The 13,573-nt window shown below is 38.3% G+C and overlaps 2 protein-coding genes across 2 annotated transcripts; both read right to left on the bottom strand.

Annotated features, from left to right (window-relative positions):
- Positions 1-1,125: 1,125 nt before the first annotated feature.
- Positions 1,126-4,250, bottom strand: LOC118471364 (uncharacterized). Its single transcript, XM_035955582.2, has 8 exons — positions 4,045-4,250; positions 3,105-3,249; positions 2,914-3,027; positions 2,683-2,827; positions 2,392-2,540; positions 2,166-2,305; positions 1,897-2,080; positions 1,126-1,341 (listed from the first exon to the last, which is right to left on the bottom strand). The coding sequence occupies exons 1-7, from the start codon at positions 4,187-4,189 to the stop codon at positions 1,917-1,919; spliced, it is 1,002 nt and encodes a 333-aa protein (XP_035811475.2). The 5' UTR covers positions 4,190-4,250; the 3' UTR covers positions 1,126-1,341; positions 1,897-1,916.
- An 877-nt stretch (positions 4,251-5,127) lies between these two features.
- Positions 5,128-8,414, bottom strand: LOC118471365 (uncharacterized). The gene is made up of 7 exons (XM_035955583.2): positions 8,158-8,414; positions 7,923-8,067; positions 7,501-7,614; positions 7,236-7,380; positions 5,839-5,987; positions 5,596-5,729; positions 5,128-5,477 (listed from the first exon to the last, which is right to left on the bottom strand). Exons 1-7 carry the CDS (start codon positions 8,261-8,263, stop codon positions 5,329-5,331), a joined length of 942 nt encoding a protein of 313 aa, XP_035811476.2. The 5' UTR covers positions 8,264-8,414; the 3' UTR covers positions 5,128-5,328.
- Positions 8,415-13,573: the final 5,159 nt, after the last annotated feature.

Genomic DNA, 13,573 nt, shown 5'->3' with positions numbered 1-13,573 from the left:
TTTATTTTATTTTTGTACTATTATTAATTATTTTGATATTATATTATATTATATTATATTATATTATATTATATTATATTATATTATATTATATTATATTATATTATATTATATTATATTATATTATATTATATTATATTATATTATATTATATTATATTATATGTATTTGTTTTTGCGCTTTGAAAACTATTCCAGTGTGAGTCTAGGAAAAATCTCTTGAAGCTTGCAGGTTATAAAATTTCACCAAATAAAAACATTTGACTGTAATCATTTGAGTACCCAATTTATCTCTGTACCCTTGTAATTCAATCCAACTACATTAATATCAATTATTTTCACAATGAAATGATTATATGTCCAAAAAGGTCACAATAAAAGCACATCTTATTTTTCTCCAGTTAGTCTGGCTAGTCTGCCATCATCATATAAACAAACAGCAAAATGTCCACATTTCAAAAGCTGGAACCAGTGAATTTTTGGATTTTTTTTCTCAAATGTGACTTCAGAGATTAACTGATAAATTGCCAATTAATTTCAAACTTCAACTGTAAAATCCTCCCGACTGAGCCACAACATCATTACTGCAGCCCACTTTCTAGTTTGTGCATTTCCAAGCGTAGCTGCGTGTAATATGCCATCAAAATCAGTGTTTTTGGAGGCAGAATAACTCACTTTAAAAGATACATGAAACTAAATTGCAGTGGTGTGATTTGTAATTAGTGTTTTTCCTACTCCTGTTGTGCCTTCAACTCCACCTCTGTTGGCATTGACCCTGAAAACGAATCAGTTCCGCATTATGACGCCGGAGATAATAATGTTCTGCAGAATTCTCCTCCAAATGAGGCAGCCAAACAAATTGCCAACGAGAGTTTATGATCAGGGTCGCAGGCATCCGCCTACTACAGAAGGCACTTTGGCAATCTAATGTTTGTCTGTAAGCACAGAAATAGCACTTCAGCAGTTGGGGGGGTGGAGGGGACAGCAATACAGTTTTCATGTAGTTTGCTGTGAATCAATTAGTGATTCACAGTGCTAATGATTAAGAGAATATCTAAAGGACATTGTGTTTCTGCCTCTTAGTCAGAGCCCATGTGAATATGTGGAAATAATCAGCCAACAGCCATTTTTCGTTTAATATCTTTATTTGTCTGACCGAACAAAACCACGTTGTGGATGGGGTAAATCTGCAGTATCCATCCACCTTCATTGTGTCCCTATTGTCTTCATTCGCCCACCGCTTTCATCCGACGTTCAGTCCACTTCAGCTCAGCATCCTCATCAAAGGTCATGCAGCTCTTCCTTGCCACCACTGGGCTCAGATGATATTCCATTCTTTAAGCTGCATCAAGACAGAGGGCACTTATAAACTTAAGCATGCACTTATCTCTGCAGTATCACGTCACAGACACAGTGAGAGATGCTGAGAGGAAGTGGGAGAGTGTGGCGAGGGTATTAGATGTTCACCAATTAGGAAGATTTTGTCATTTTTCTTAAAAAGGACAAAACTGTCATGCTATCATTGTGCTCCAGCTTATGTTAAGAGCTTAGCTTGCATTGGGATTTCGTGTTTTTGAACCCAAAAACAGTATGTGCCACATTGAATGACAATATTTGTGTTTGTTTTGGAAGGTTTGGATAGTTTTTATTCATGAAACTCAGCTTTAAAGCTTGAACCACTGTGCCATCTCCTGGTCGCTTTGCTGTTTCACATTCTCAGTGTGAAGTCAGTGAATGCTGCCCCCTTTTGATGACTGATACAAAGTGCACGCTTGTAAATAAACCCTGTTTTCACATTTAAGTGAAATAAGTGGCTAAATGATCCATTACGGTGACTGTGAATTAAGTTTCTACTATGAGATACATATGATAATTATGATTCAGTTATGTTTTTCACCTGATTTTTTATTGTTGATGTCACTTCTGGAGTTTCATGTTTCCTTCTGGTTGACACACTGTCGCACAGTCATCAGATTTCTGATAGAGCTCCATGTCGAGAGGTTTGCTCGACTTATCCGTGTGCAAACATGCAGACATCAGATAGATCAAGCTCATGAGGGTCACCAGGAGCATGAGGAACCCTAAAAGTAATAGAAGTCAGAGTGAGCTTCCACAAAAAAGAAGAAAAAAAACATGGTTAAATGTGGATCTCTGGTGACATCTTACCACAGAAGACTGTGTTTACGGTGAGGGCATGGAGACGGTAGCTTCTGGTGAACATTGCTCCCAGGCCCAGAATGAGAATGGCATAAACGCTGTTAGTGTGGCCCATGTATTTGGTTAGCAAGAAGGTCTGTAGGATGAACCTGAGGGGAGCAACATGCATTATTAGTGATTCTGATAAAAATCTCTCCATAGTGCTGCTCGTAGCCTGCAGAAGTTCTGTCCCTACCATATGATGATGGACACAGTGACAACGGTGAGGACGATGGTGCTGATTAGTGGGTCTGGAACACCGGCGTTGTATTTGAGCACAATTCCAAAACCCACTACAGCATTCAAGAAAGACCACCAAGCAAACACCGCCAACCCGTTCTGGGTCTGCAGCAAAGGTAAAGTTAAAAAAAAAAATCACTCAAGTTACAGCACAAGTGATGATGGTAGAATCTTAAATTTGCAAGAAATGTCACAATCTAGAATCTTGACCCTGAATGTTGCAGAACTGGCAAGTCAGCAGCCTCACCAGGTATTGTGTCCATGGGATCACCCTTGGATTGTTGATAGCGAGCCAGGCTTTGTGCTTGTTGAGGTTAAAGTAGGACATGTGGAGCATGTAGAAGCTATAAACTGCTGGAATCCATCTGAGTAATGCAGCTCCAAGTATACACCTGTGGAAAGCAGTAGAAACTTTGAATACTTGTGCATGTGTTTCTTTGTGGGTTTAAATGTTGCTGTGGTTGTGTGTGCTGCTTACTGTCTGTCCCACAGAGACATGCTGCACATCCTTGCAACATTAACTGTGCTCCACATCAGATAGAATACTGGAGGGTGGATTTCTGGATTGCAGGACTCGGGGCCGAGCACATTTCTGCAGATGGAACAACAGCAAGTGTTGCAAACTACACTTGATCCCAGCACTTAATTTATACACAAAATGAATTGTACCTTCTACAAAGGCTGACCCCCGCATCCACAAGCCAAGCCTTAGACCACAAGTCGATCATAATCCAGTAATATTCTGACCAGTAGTCCATTGTCACCTCCAGGGGGAAGCTCTCAGACATATTCCGGTGTGAGGTCTGAAACAAAGCTGAAGGCCCAGAACAAAATGATTGATCTGTGGTAAGAAACTGAGCCAAATCACTGAGGTATTAACACAGTTACACATCTGTAATCACTGTTTAGATTATTCCACATAAAAATATAGTTCGGTAAAAACATTGTAAAAAAAAATTGGAATTTTATGTTCCAGACTGTGGGTTGAGGCCAGTGAGGCATGTGTGCTTGGTTTATAGGACTGACCTACATCCAAGTTAACAGCTAGCGAACGTGATTGTTCATGACTGGCAAGGCAAAGGTCTTCCAATGACAAGCACAAATTGCTATGAGTTTCAAAGTTTGCCTTGTTACTTCCTGATTAAAACCATAAATTCTGTCTTGCCAGCTTAGAACCAGTGTTGCCTGATCTCGCAATAGAAACAAGCAATCAGTTCTATGCAAACAAGCCCAAAAAAAGCCCAAAAGCTGAACTGCCACTTTGTGTTAATGTGAGGCCTCTTGATAACAATATAAATACATACATTTATGTTTGTTTGTAGTAAATTGACAGTAAACACAGTCAACATGAAAACTTTGAAAACTTAAATTTTTAAACTCCGATTAAAATAAAAGACATATGCATTATGCATAAGCAACAGTAAATAAGCAACTACACTCTAGAAAACAAGCCCCAAAACCCTCAACCCACAACTGATGAGATTTGCAAGTGACTTTACAGAAAAACAAGCCCAAAGTTGCTTATAACAAGCTGCCTTGGCAACACTGCTTTGAACACTGCTATCTGGCGTAGATGACTGAAATCTGCAGTAGTTGTTGAATCACTCACCATTGGGCACGCTGCTGTCCTTTGCCAGAATAAAGAAGATGTCTGAGATCACCTGACTGATGACAGCCAGGATGATGCTTCCAGCATGTATTAATACATGGTTGCTGTTATTTGCTGAGAGGAGAGACATCCTGGAGCTCGCCATACTGTCCTACCTATAGCTCAAAGGACTGTGAAACTCAGTACTTCACATTTCAGCCTTACATGTTGGACTTTGGAAATTTCATGTTCCGTGCGTTTTATGGTCTCTCTTGAAAAACGCCCATGATGCACTATAATCCCTGGAATCATGATACCACAGCTATAGTGAGTTGTACATTGCTTTCTGTCAGCAGAGCTGATATTAGGGCACCTCTTTGATACAACTGTACACAACAGTTTTCACTTAGTAAGTAGAGGAACCGGTAAAACAATTAAGCAACAACTTAGTTAATGCCAACAGATAAATTGTCAAATAATAGATGTCTGTGAAGCCAATATGCCTGCTTCTCACTACTGTGGATGTACTGATGTGTTTTATCAACACACTGCACGTGAGATCACCAGCAATTCAAAGAAATCACCTCTTGTTGCTATTGTGTAACATTTTATAGATCTCAATTGTTAATGATGAAGTACATCTTCGATGATTAGGATAGATGCTTTTTTTTAACATTCAAGTAATTGGGTTTTTTTCCCCTGAAGGTTTATAGCAGCCAAAGTTTAAATTACCCAAATGTGCTCTCTCATAATTCAATTTTGATTTACAAATATTTAAGTTAAAACAAGAGGACAGCTTTTGTGTTTAAATAAGCCTGATGATTAATTTGTAAATCTTTTTTTTTTTTGGCTGTTGTTTTTCTCTCATACTCATGTTTTTCAATCTCATTTCAGTGACAGAATGTCTTTTGTGCATCATAATGAATAGCACCAGTTTTACTATCCTGTTGTCTCAAAATATTTATCTTATTGAATCATGTTGCTAATAGTTCGCTCTCTTAATAATCTTATCAATCCAACCTTTCGTCAGGATAATTTTTTTTCAGTGTAAAAATATTAGATTTATGTCCCTAATAGTCCCTACAAATGAATTTTAAACACCAATCATTCACTATCTTTTTCTTTATTATTAAAAAAAAAACGTACATTTAGTTTTTATACAAGAGTAGCACAATTGTGATACTGCATTTTTTAAATTAACTGACATTGCTGTTCTGAAAAATCCTGTTGAAAAAAAGTCCTGACAAGTAAAACCATTGACCACTGCTGTACAAACACCAAGACATCAGCCCTCTAAGCTAATATTCATAGAAAGAGTTTCCTTTGTGTCAAGGCTATTTCTACTGGAGACATACTGAGTCCACTGTCTTTGTAAAGCGGCCTTTTGTGATGCTTCCATGTGACCAGAGCAATGTGTGCCACAAACACAATGCAGGAAATAGCCAGGATCAAAGCTGCAGAGAGAGGAGGAGATCAAATATTTGAGTATGAATTAATAAGCAGTGTAAAGAGAGATTTAAATAGTCAGTCAGTGTTAGAGTGGTAGATTAAATTTCCTAAATGAACAAGTACCTGCAAAGATAAACATGTCACTGTTGGGAGAGGCAGAGTTGTTCAGGATGCCTGTTTGCCAAATGATTACCACAGGGTAGATGGTCACGATGTAACGCACATGCTCATCAAAGTAGAAGTTCTCTAACAGAAACCTGGCAGCGAATGAAGGAGACAAAGACAAAGCATTTGATTTCTTCCCGCTCATGTCTCGTCTCCTGAGATGCAGTGAAATGACAGAACACAGCAGGGAGTCGGGCTCACCAGGCTAACAGCTCCATCAGAAGCAGCAGCAGCGCCAGCATTGCACAGTCACATCTGGGTGTTTCTGTCTGGTGCTGTAAGTATATCGTCAGGTTCAGCAAGGTGCTGAGGGTCCCCCATGCTGCGTGTACCGCCACTCCATTCTGCACCTGATTCAGCGCAATGAAAGAAAACTTCAAAGCGTGACTGATTAGCAATGCAGATGTCTGTTTAGGCGAGATAAAATTATCCATAGCACAGTATGTCTGAACCCAGACAAACTCTTTAAAAGATCCATTTTTAATGCAAGCAGCTAGGGTCTGAAATGAACTATTACTTTTGGCATAAATTAATCTTTTCATTAGCTGGCTGGTCTATACTCTCTTACACAGTAATGAAAAATGCCCATTACTATTTCCCAAAACTCAGTGTGAGTTATTTTTTTCAACCAACAGTCCAGAATATATTAACTTTACAGTTATGTAAATGGGAGAAAAGATATAATTCCAAACCAGGCATGTTTGACTTTTCTGCTTGATAAGTGCCTGTTGGTGTTCCTATTTGTTGTCTGCTGATGGACTAATTGTTTCAGCACAACATGCAGCCAATTTGAAAGCCGTGCAGCTTCTCTGGCAGCTGGCAATATCCTAATCCTGAGGCATTTGTTAGATTCTCTGTAAGCTTTAGATAGAGTTCACAGTACAGGATGCTGCTCTGTCACGTGACCCTATCTATAGTGGCTTCTATAATGTCAAGAGCAAGGAAAGGAGAACCAATCTTGGGGTTTTTGTTATGGTCTAACTCGACTGCCTCGAGCCACTTAATCTAAACCACAGTCACCTTTTGCACAGACTTTGCACAGCCACTAGGACTGGGAATTTTGTTGAGGATTCACTCTTTAGAAATGGGCGATGGAGCAGCTTTTGGATCACTGATTTGCTTTTTTAACCTTAGAGTTTGCATCAGGGTGCAGTGGGAGTTGAATGCCATTGACTAATTTATAAAATATGACTTGAAAGGAAGAGTTTGACATTTTTGGAGCAACGCTTATTTGCTTTGTTCAGCTAACAGGTCTGCATGGTTAATATGTAGCTAAGAAAATAATATGAGAACCAGAAAAAGAAGAAAATGAAAGTAAAGACGAGTTAGAGTTAAAATTTACCCTGATGAAGGCCATTAAAACATACACTGGGTGTTGCAGTCCTATATAAAATGCTATATTTAAATCTTTACTACACCCAAACTCGGGAAACCTTGGATCATCTGTTGCCCTTTATTCCAAAGGACACTTTTGTTTGCAGAATGTGTGAATTATTAATGTTTTAACAAGCTTTTACTCATTCTGCTTCCTTCCTTGCTCAAAAAAACACACGTATACAAGAATTCATGCACAGAAAATGGCTATGATATACTTTTACCAGTATTCTGAAGACCCAGAGGTCCACGTTGTAATATTTGTACAACCAGGCTCCATAGATCTTCAGTCCTTGACAGGAGAAAAATAGGATCATGTAATCAGTGAGCATCATTAGTGCTGAAGTTATCAGCGCTGGCAGTAACATCCTGCAAACACACACAGAGAAGCAGGGGTTTGAGTTGTCATAGCAGAAAATACAGCTGGTAATCATGTTTTTAAAAATAGAGGAACATGTTTGGCTGGTCGACCTGAACTTGTTCACTTACTCTCTGTCAAACAGAAACAGCCATGTAGTTTTCAAGAAACAGTTGACAATAACAGAGACATGAAATCCATAGGGCAGCACTGCAGGCGTAGTGTACATCCAGCCATAAGCTCTCCTGCGAGGAGCAAGGATAATATTGTTACATGCGAGGGGGGGGAAAAAACACACCGCAGCAAACAAATTGTGCCTGTGGGGAAATAATCAGACTCTTTCATACAGCATCAGAGCAATCTACAACATGTAAAAAGAAAATGACTGCACAGAGGAAGATTAAATTGCCTCTGGACGAGGTGGAGTGATTTTCTGCATGCAATAATACAAGAGGGTGAGATAAAAGTATCAAGCAAGAGACACGTTTCTGCTGCTATTAAATGCTGCCATCACTTGCAAATTATGTATGAAAACACAACAACTGGTGCTTACCTTCTGCAGAGCCCAACTAAAAAGTATATATATATGGCAAGAAGCCAGAGATGCATGAAATCCCACACAAAAAAAGTCCAATGAGCAGGAGTTATGGGTGTTGTGTACTTGAGAATCACATCCTCTGTGCTCTGCTTGAAGAAACCTGTACAAAGCCAAATCACAGCTCATTATTTACTCCACACCATAGTTTACGAAACTGTCGGATGATTCGATACATCTGGAAAACATTCACCTGATTTGGAACCAAATCTGGAGAGAGTGTTGATTATGATTGCTGGTAAAAAGACAATAAATCCAACCAACATGAGCACAACACGGGCCAGACTGCAGTTTGCCATGGTGATGATCTGAGGGTAAAAGTCCACAAACGAGTATACAGACTACAAAAAGCAAAAATGGCAACAAAACACACACGAAATAACTAAATCTACATTTGTGCAGGTGCTTGTCTTTCTGCTTCTTCAACACGAAATGCTTGTTGAAGCAGGTCAGAAATAAGTAATGACAATCATAACTTGTGTTGATGTGGCATTTTTTATTGTGTCGCACTGTGTCCTTTTTATGACTCTGTTGGGACCATCTGTTATCTCCTGCTGTCATAAACAGTCTGCTGTTAAAAGCAAGGTAAAGAGAGAAGTCGTAAAATTAATACGATTTGACATTTTGAAACTAAGCCCAGGCAAGTTAACCTAGAAACAAAAGTTTGTGATCTTTAATCGTCAGCTTAGCCTACAATGTGTTGTGTCCAAAGTAGGAAAGCTGACATCTTGGCAAGACATCCAATCATGCCACAGCTTTCAGCAAATCTATTTTCCTGACCTGATTTAACGTTCATGCTGTTTAAGGCATGCAGTATTGAATTACTTTAGGAAATCAGTGGACCTGAAAGTCTATCATCACTCAGATATGCATTATTTATACAAGTTACATCATCATGCGTACACACTGTAAAAAAAAAAAAAATATGACATTATTCTAGCAGCTGAGGTGCCGTGACAATGAAGTAAAATGAAAGTACTACAATTTTTGCACAATTAAAATGCATTTTTTTGCCTTAACTTTACATATATATATATATGCACACGGGTTTTCTAATTCTCAGTTAGCCTTTTAACACAATTAGCTAACAAAATGTAGCATTAGAACACAGGAGTGATGGTTGCTGGAAATGTTCCTCTGTACCCCTATGTAGATATTCCATTAAAAATCAGCTGTTTCCAGCTAGAATAGTCATTTACCACATTAACAATGTCTAGACTATAATTCTGATTAATTTAATGTTATCTTCATTGAAAGAAACTGCTTTTCTTTCAAAAATAAGGAGATTTCTAAGTGACCCCAAACTTTTGGAGAGTAGTGGATGTACATTCACAGTCAATCATTTTCATTTTATTGATATTTTAATGTATTTTTAAAAATATGGAAATAGTCTGCAAAATAAAAACGGTAAAAGTTCAATAGAATTACTTTTTCCTAACAGTGTAATTTATAATGCTTTTTAAAAAAATGGAACTAGATTTCCACTGATTACTTTCATTATATTTATTTATTTATTCTTAAAATGATTTTGATTTGATGTATTACTATAATATTAACGGTATTTTAAAACAATTTTATTGTGCTCTGTCTTTGTATTATAGAGCTTAAGGCAAAGTGCAAAACCTCTTAAATTTTGTGTTGATTAATGATGTTAGAAATAAGTGATGCACTACCTACAGTTACTGAGTCACAGCAGGTTTTGTGTGTGCAGCTTTCTTCCACACAGTGGCACCATTGCATGATGCTGTGGCAGTGTGCAGTTGTTTAATATTAGCAACAGCAGTGTAGAAAGTGTGACATCAGCTTACTGTACATGTAATTCCACATCTATTCAGAGAAACTACATCGACTGACTCACACTAAGCTTCTTATTTGACCTTCTACCTCAGGTTTTCACACCTATCAGTGTAACTTGGGGATTCACAGTCCCATGGATTTAAACTGAGGTGTAGTTAATTTATTTCAGTCGGTCTTTTCCTCCTTCAGCATGACAGTTTGTTCACTAATGAAAGCGACATGAAAAGACTATTAAACCTTCAATAAAATGTGATTTATTCCCATGAATTATCCAAAACAGTTTGTCTCTAATGTCTCGTGTAATATAACTGCCATAGGCATCTTCATTTTTGTATTCTACAGCTGTGATGAGGTTTGAGGGGAGAACAGTTGGTGAAGAATCAGTAAAATAAACCGTACTGCTGGATTAAAGGCATAAATTTCTACCCGTGGATGCCTTGTGTATAGATAGGCAGTTTGAATGAAGGATGGTGAATCTGTCACTAATTAAATTGACTATAAATAGACAACATTACAGAATGTAAATACAAAGAAGCATGAATACAGATCATAAATACTCAAAAACAGGAGTCAGTTTTGTTTACATTTTTAAGATTATAAATGGAATGTAAAGAATTTTCTGTTTTGGAGTCCTTTTCTGTGATGTAATTTGGGTAATAGCACAAAAGCAAATGCTACAGAACAAATGTCATCATTCAAAACCCCACATTACTCGAATTTTCACAGCAGCTATGATAAAACAGTAACACTGTAATCGTCGAAGCAAGCATGTTGTGTCCATATGTGCCGTTATCCGTATGATTTAATTATTCAGCTCCTGAGAATCGAGTTTGTAGGCAGGCAGGCCTCGACACGGCAGCACAGATAAGGTTAAAGGGAGCTCTCAACCCAGGAAGCCTCCCCTGCCAGTTGCCTCACCCAGCGCCAAATGCTTATTCCACTTAACGCTCTGCAATAATTAATGCCGAGCTCCCCCAGGAGAGCATAGATTAAAGGCTGTATGGACTTTTGCACATGGGTACACATATGCAGTCATATGCACAGGTATGCCACACTGAGTCACATCTGATGCACGTGGGAGAGATATAAAAGCTCTCTGTTGATGCTCATGAACACAAGCACTTCTTCTCAACCATAAAATCAACAAGCTCTCTCCAGCGGACAGAGCTAAATTCACAAAAAGAATAATTAACGTTTCTCTTGACTTTACAGCAACATACAGAGCAAAAATGTGGCTTCATTGCTCATGTTGTAATCCCACATTGTGTCTGGATGACTCTTTCAAGTTGACTGACTGATTAGTGTGACCCAAACTGCTGGCAGAGGACAAGGCCCAATTTGTCGGCTGTTCATCATCTAATGAATGAAATCATATCCAATTACACGCCCGCCATCTTTGATCACTTACATTATGAGAGATATGCGCATGATGGGTATTATTAAGGATCACTGTCACTTTGGTAATACATTATGATTCACTTTATGACTCATGTAGGTCTTGGCAACAGTGAATTCTCATAGGCTTTCTTCATCACACAGCGATTACTTGCAAACACTGTTAAATATTAACATATTGTCAGCACTTTTTTTTTTGGATGGCAGCGAGAAGAGCAATTACCTTGAACTGACAGGGATTCCGATGAACAGAAAGCAGTTTGCGGCAGTAAATGTTGATCAATCTCAGAAGAAAAACATCTCAAATTCAAATAGTTATGCATGCCAGCAGCTTCCCTGGCATCAGTTCTGTGTGGACTAGATTGTGCAATTGGGACATTCCTACATGAACCGTTTGGTAATTAGGAACCATGACTAACAAGCTCTGTGCATTTGGACTGTTTATCTCCTCACAGCCGAGGCTATGTGACTTTCACGCTATATTTGTGGACGACATTTGTGGATCCCTCTGGAACTCAGTCGCCTCTTAATGTCACAATTACGCTGGCATGACCAATAATGGCGGCTGTGCCAACTAGATTACAAATGAGAATGGCAAAGGACAGCAAAGGTGAGAGTAGAGGATATTAGCCTGTAAATGTAATCAAGACTTACTCAGAGTCCCAGAACTATAACTTAGACATTATGAGGGGAGCGTTAGAGCAGTGCACCTCGCTGAATCTGCAGAATAAGAGAAGATATTTTGACATTCAAAGCACGTTTGCACAGAATAGTGATTTACCTGGCAATGGGGTTTCTTGAGAAACTCGAAATGAGTCACCTCTTTTGACCAACAGACACCATTTTCAGGTTTGATGGAAGTTTCACAGGGATCACATCCAATCTTACTCCCTCCCATCCTCACCTCTTTGACTTAACCAAGCCATCACAAGAGATAAATCTCCACATATGAAACCACTTTGGTCTGAAAGAAGCTGTCAAAAAAATATTTTCATTGCTCTGAAGGACGTCGCTAACTGCCGCTGTCAACTGCAGTACTGCATTATCACTGAACATCAAGTTTGGACACAGCACATAGGGTTTTTGGGGTTTTTTTTTTAGGATGTGTACAGTAAAAAGTTACGACCTTTCTCAGTGCCACTAGTTTTCTGTCACTCAAACCCTGGTGGAGTGTGAAGGCAGGAGGTTCGGGGATCAGAGGAGCCATCAGGCAGACCTGGTGATGGTGAACTAAATCTGATTTTGAGAGTCACATCTTTTCAGCAAGGCCTGGAATTGGCATCAGTGCTCCTGCTCAAACTCATGGTTGTAAAGGGAAAATAATAGATCACTCTCAGACAAATGTGCAAATAGGAAGCATAAAAAGCCTTTTATTGTTCTGTTGACAGTTCGGTGGCACTATATTTCTTTGAAAAGCCTCTGAAAAGGCTTTGAAGGTTCAAGGACATGTTTATTTACTTCTGCAGTCACTGGAGGCCTGAAATAAATCAAGACTGGTTATTATTTACTGAAATTTAATTTTTACAGATATTAAATGGGTCTCAGGTATAAAAGAGTTTGTGAGCAGTGAGGACAAACTGATGCAGATATTTAAAGGCCTTTATTGTCACGCCTAGCTCAAAGTCTATGAGGAATTTTGAACAGATTTGCAAGACCAGTGTTTCCCAGCACAGAAAAAGGCTTTGGTTTATGACTTAATAATGCAAAATCAATGACACTCCCAACAGCTTCAGCTCTGCTTCTAGTTGCATAGTGCTAATTTGCAAACATTAGTATGCATTGTATCTGCTGTACATCAGTTTTTAAATTACTGTAATTGTATGTAAGCATATAATTTATTTCAACAAAACGAGAACAAGTTACTCTTTAGTTGAGTTGATCAAAAATAGTAACATTTGAAACCATGATAAAAGATTTTAAATAGATATTGCTATATGTTGAGTGGCGACAAATGAAAAATAATTTAAACCAACCTACCAAAAATAATACAACCACCGTTAAATCACTCTATTAGGTAATATTTTTCTGTCTTTTTATCCCTCCAGTAGTTTTTGAGAGACTTATAGAATCTTTAACTGAGACACTTTATGTTGGTTTATCCTTCAGATTCTCAAACATCTGTATCTATGAAGTCATATGCACTTTTGCTCGCATAATCATTTGTAAATATTGGGATAAAATTGATTTTAAAATTCCTCTGCTGTCATGTAAATCCACTCCTTGTTTTCCCTCGTTGTCAGTCTTAAACTCACTCTGCATCCTCCATCCTGTTCGGCTTGGTATGAGGAGCACAATCTCTTCCTCTTTAAATTGCCCAGCTTGCTCTACAAATGATGCAAAATTGAACCAAACAAAACGCCAAATGAGGGTAAATTGAATGTTTGATATGCAGGAGACAAAATGGCAGCCTCACAAAG

This window comes from Amphiprion ocellaris, chromosome 22 (genome assembly GCF_022539595.1).
Source record: "Amphiprion ocellaris isolate individual 3 ecotype Okinawa chromosome 22, ASM2253959v1, whole genome shotgun sequence".
Classification (NCBI taxonomy): Eukaryota; Metazoa; Chordata; class Actinopteri; family Pomacentridae; genus Amphiprion; species Amphiprion ocellaris.
Note: the sequence above shows the minus strand (reverse complement) of the source record. Positions and strands in the feature narration are given on the sequence as shown.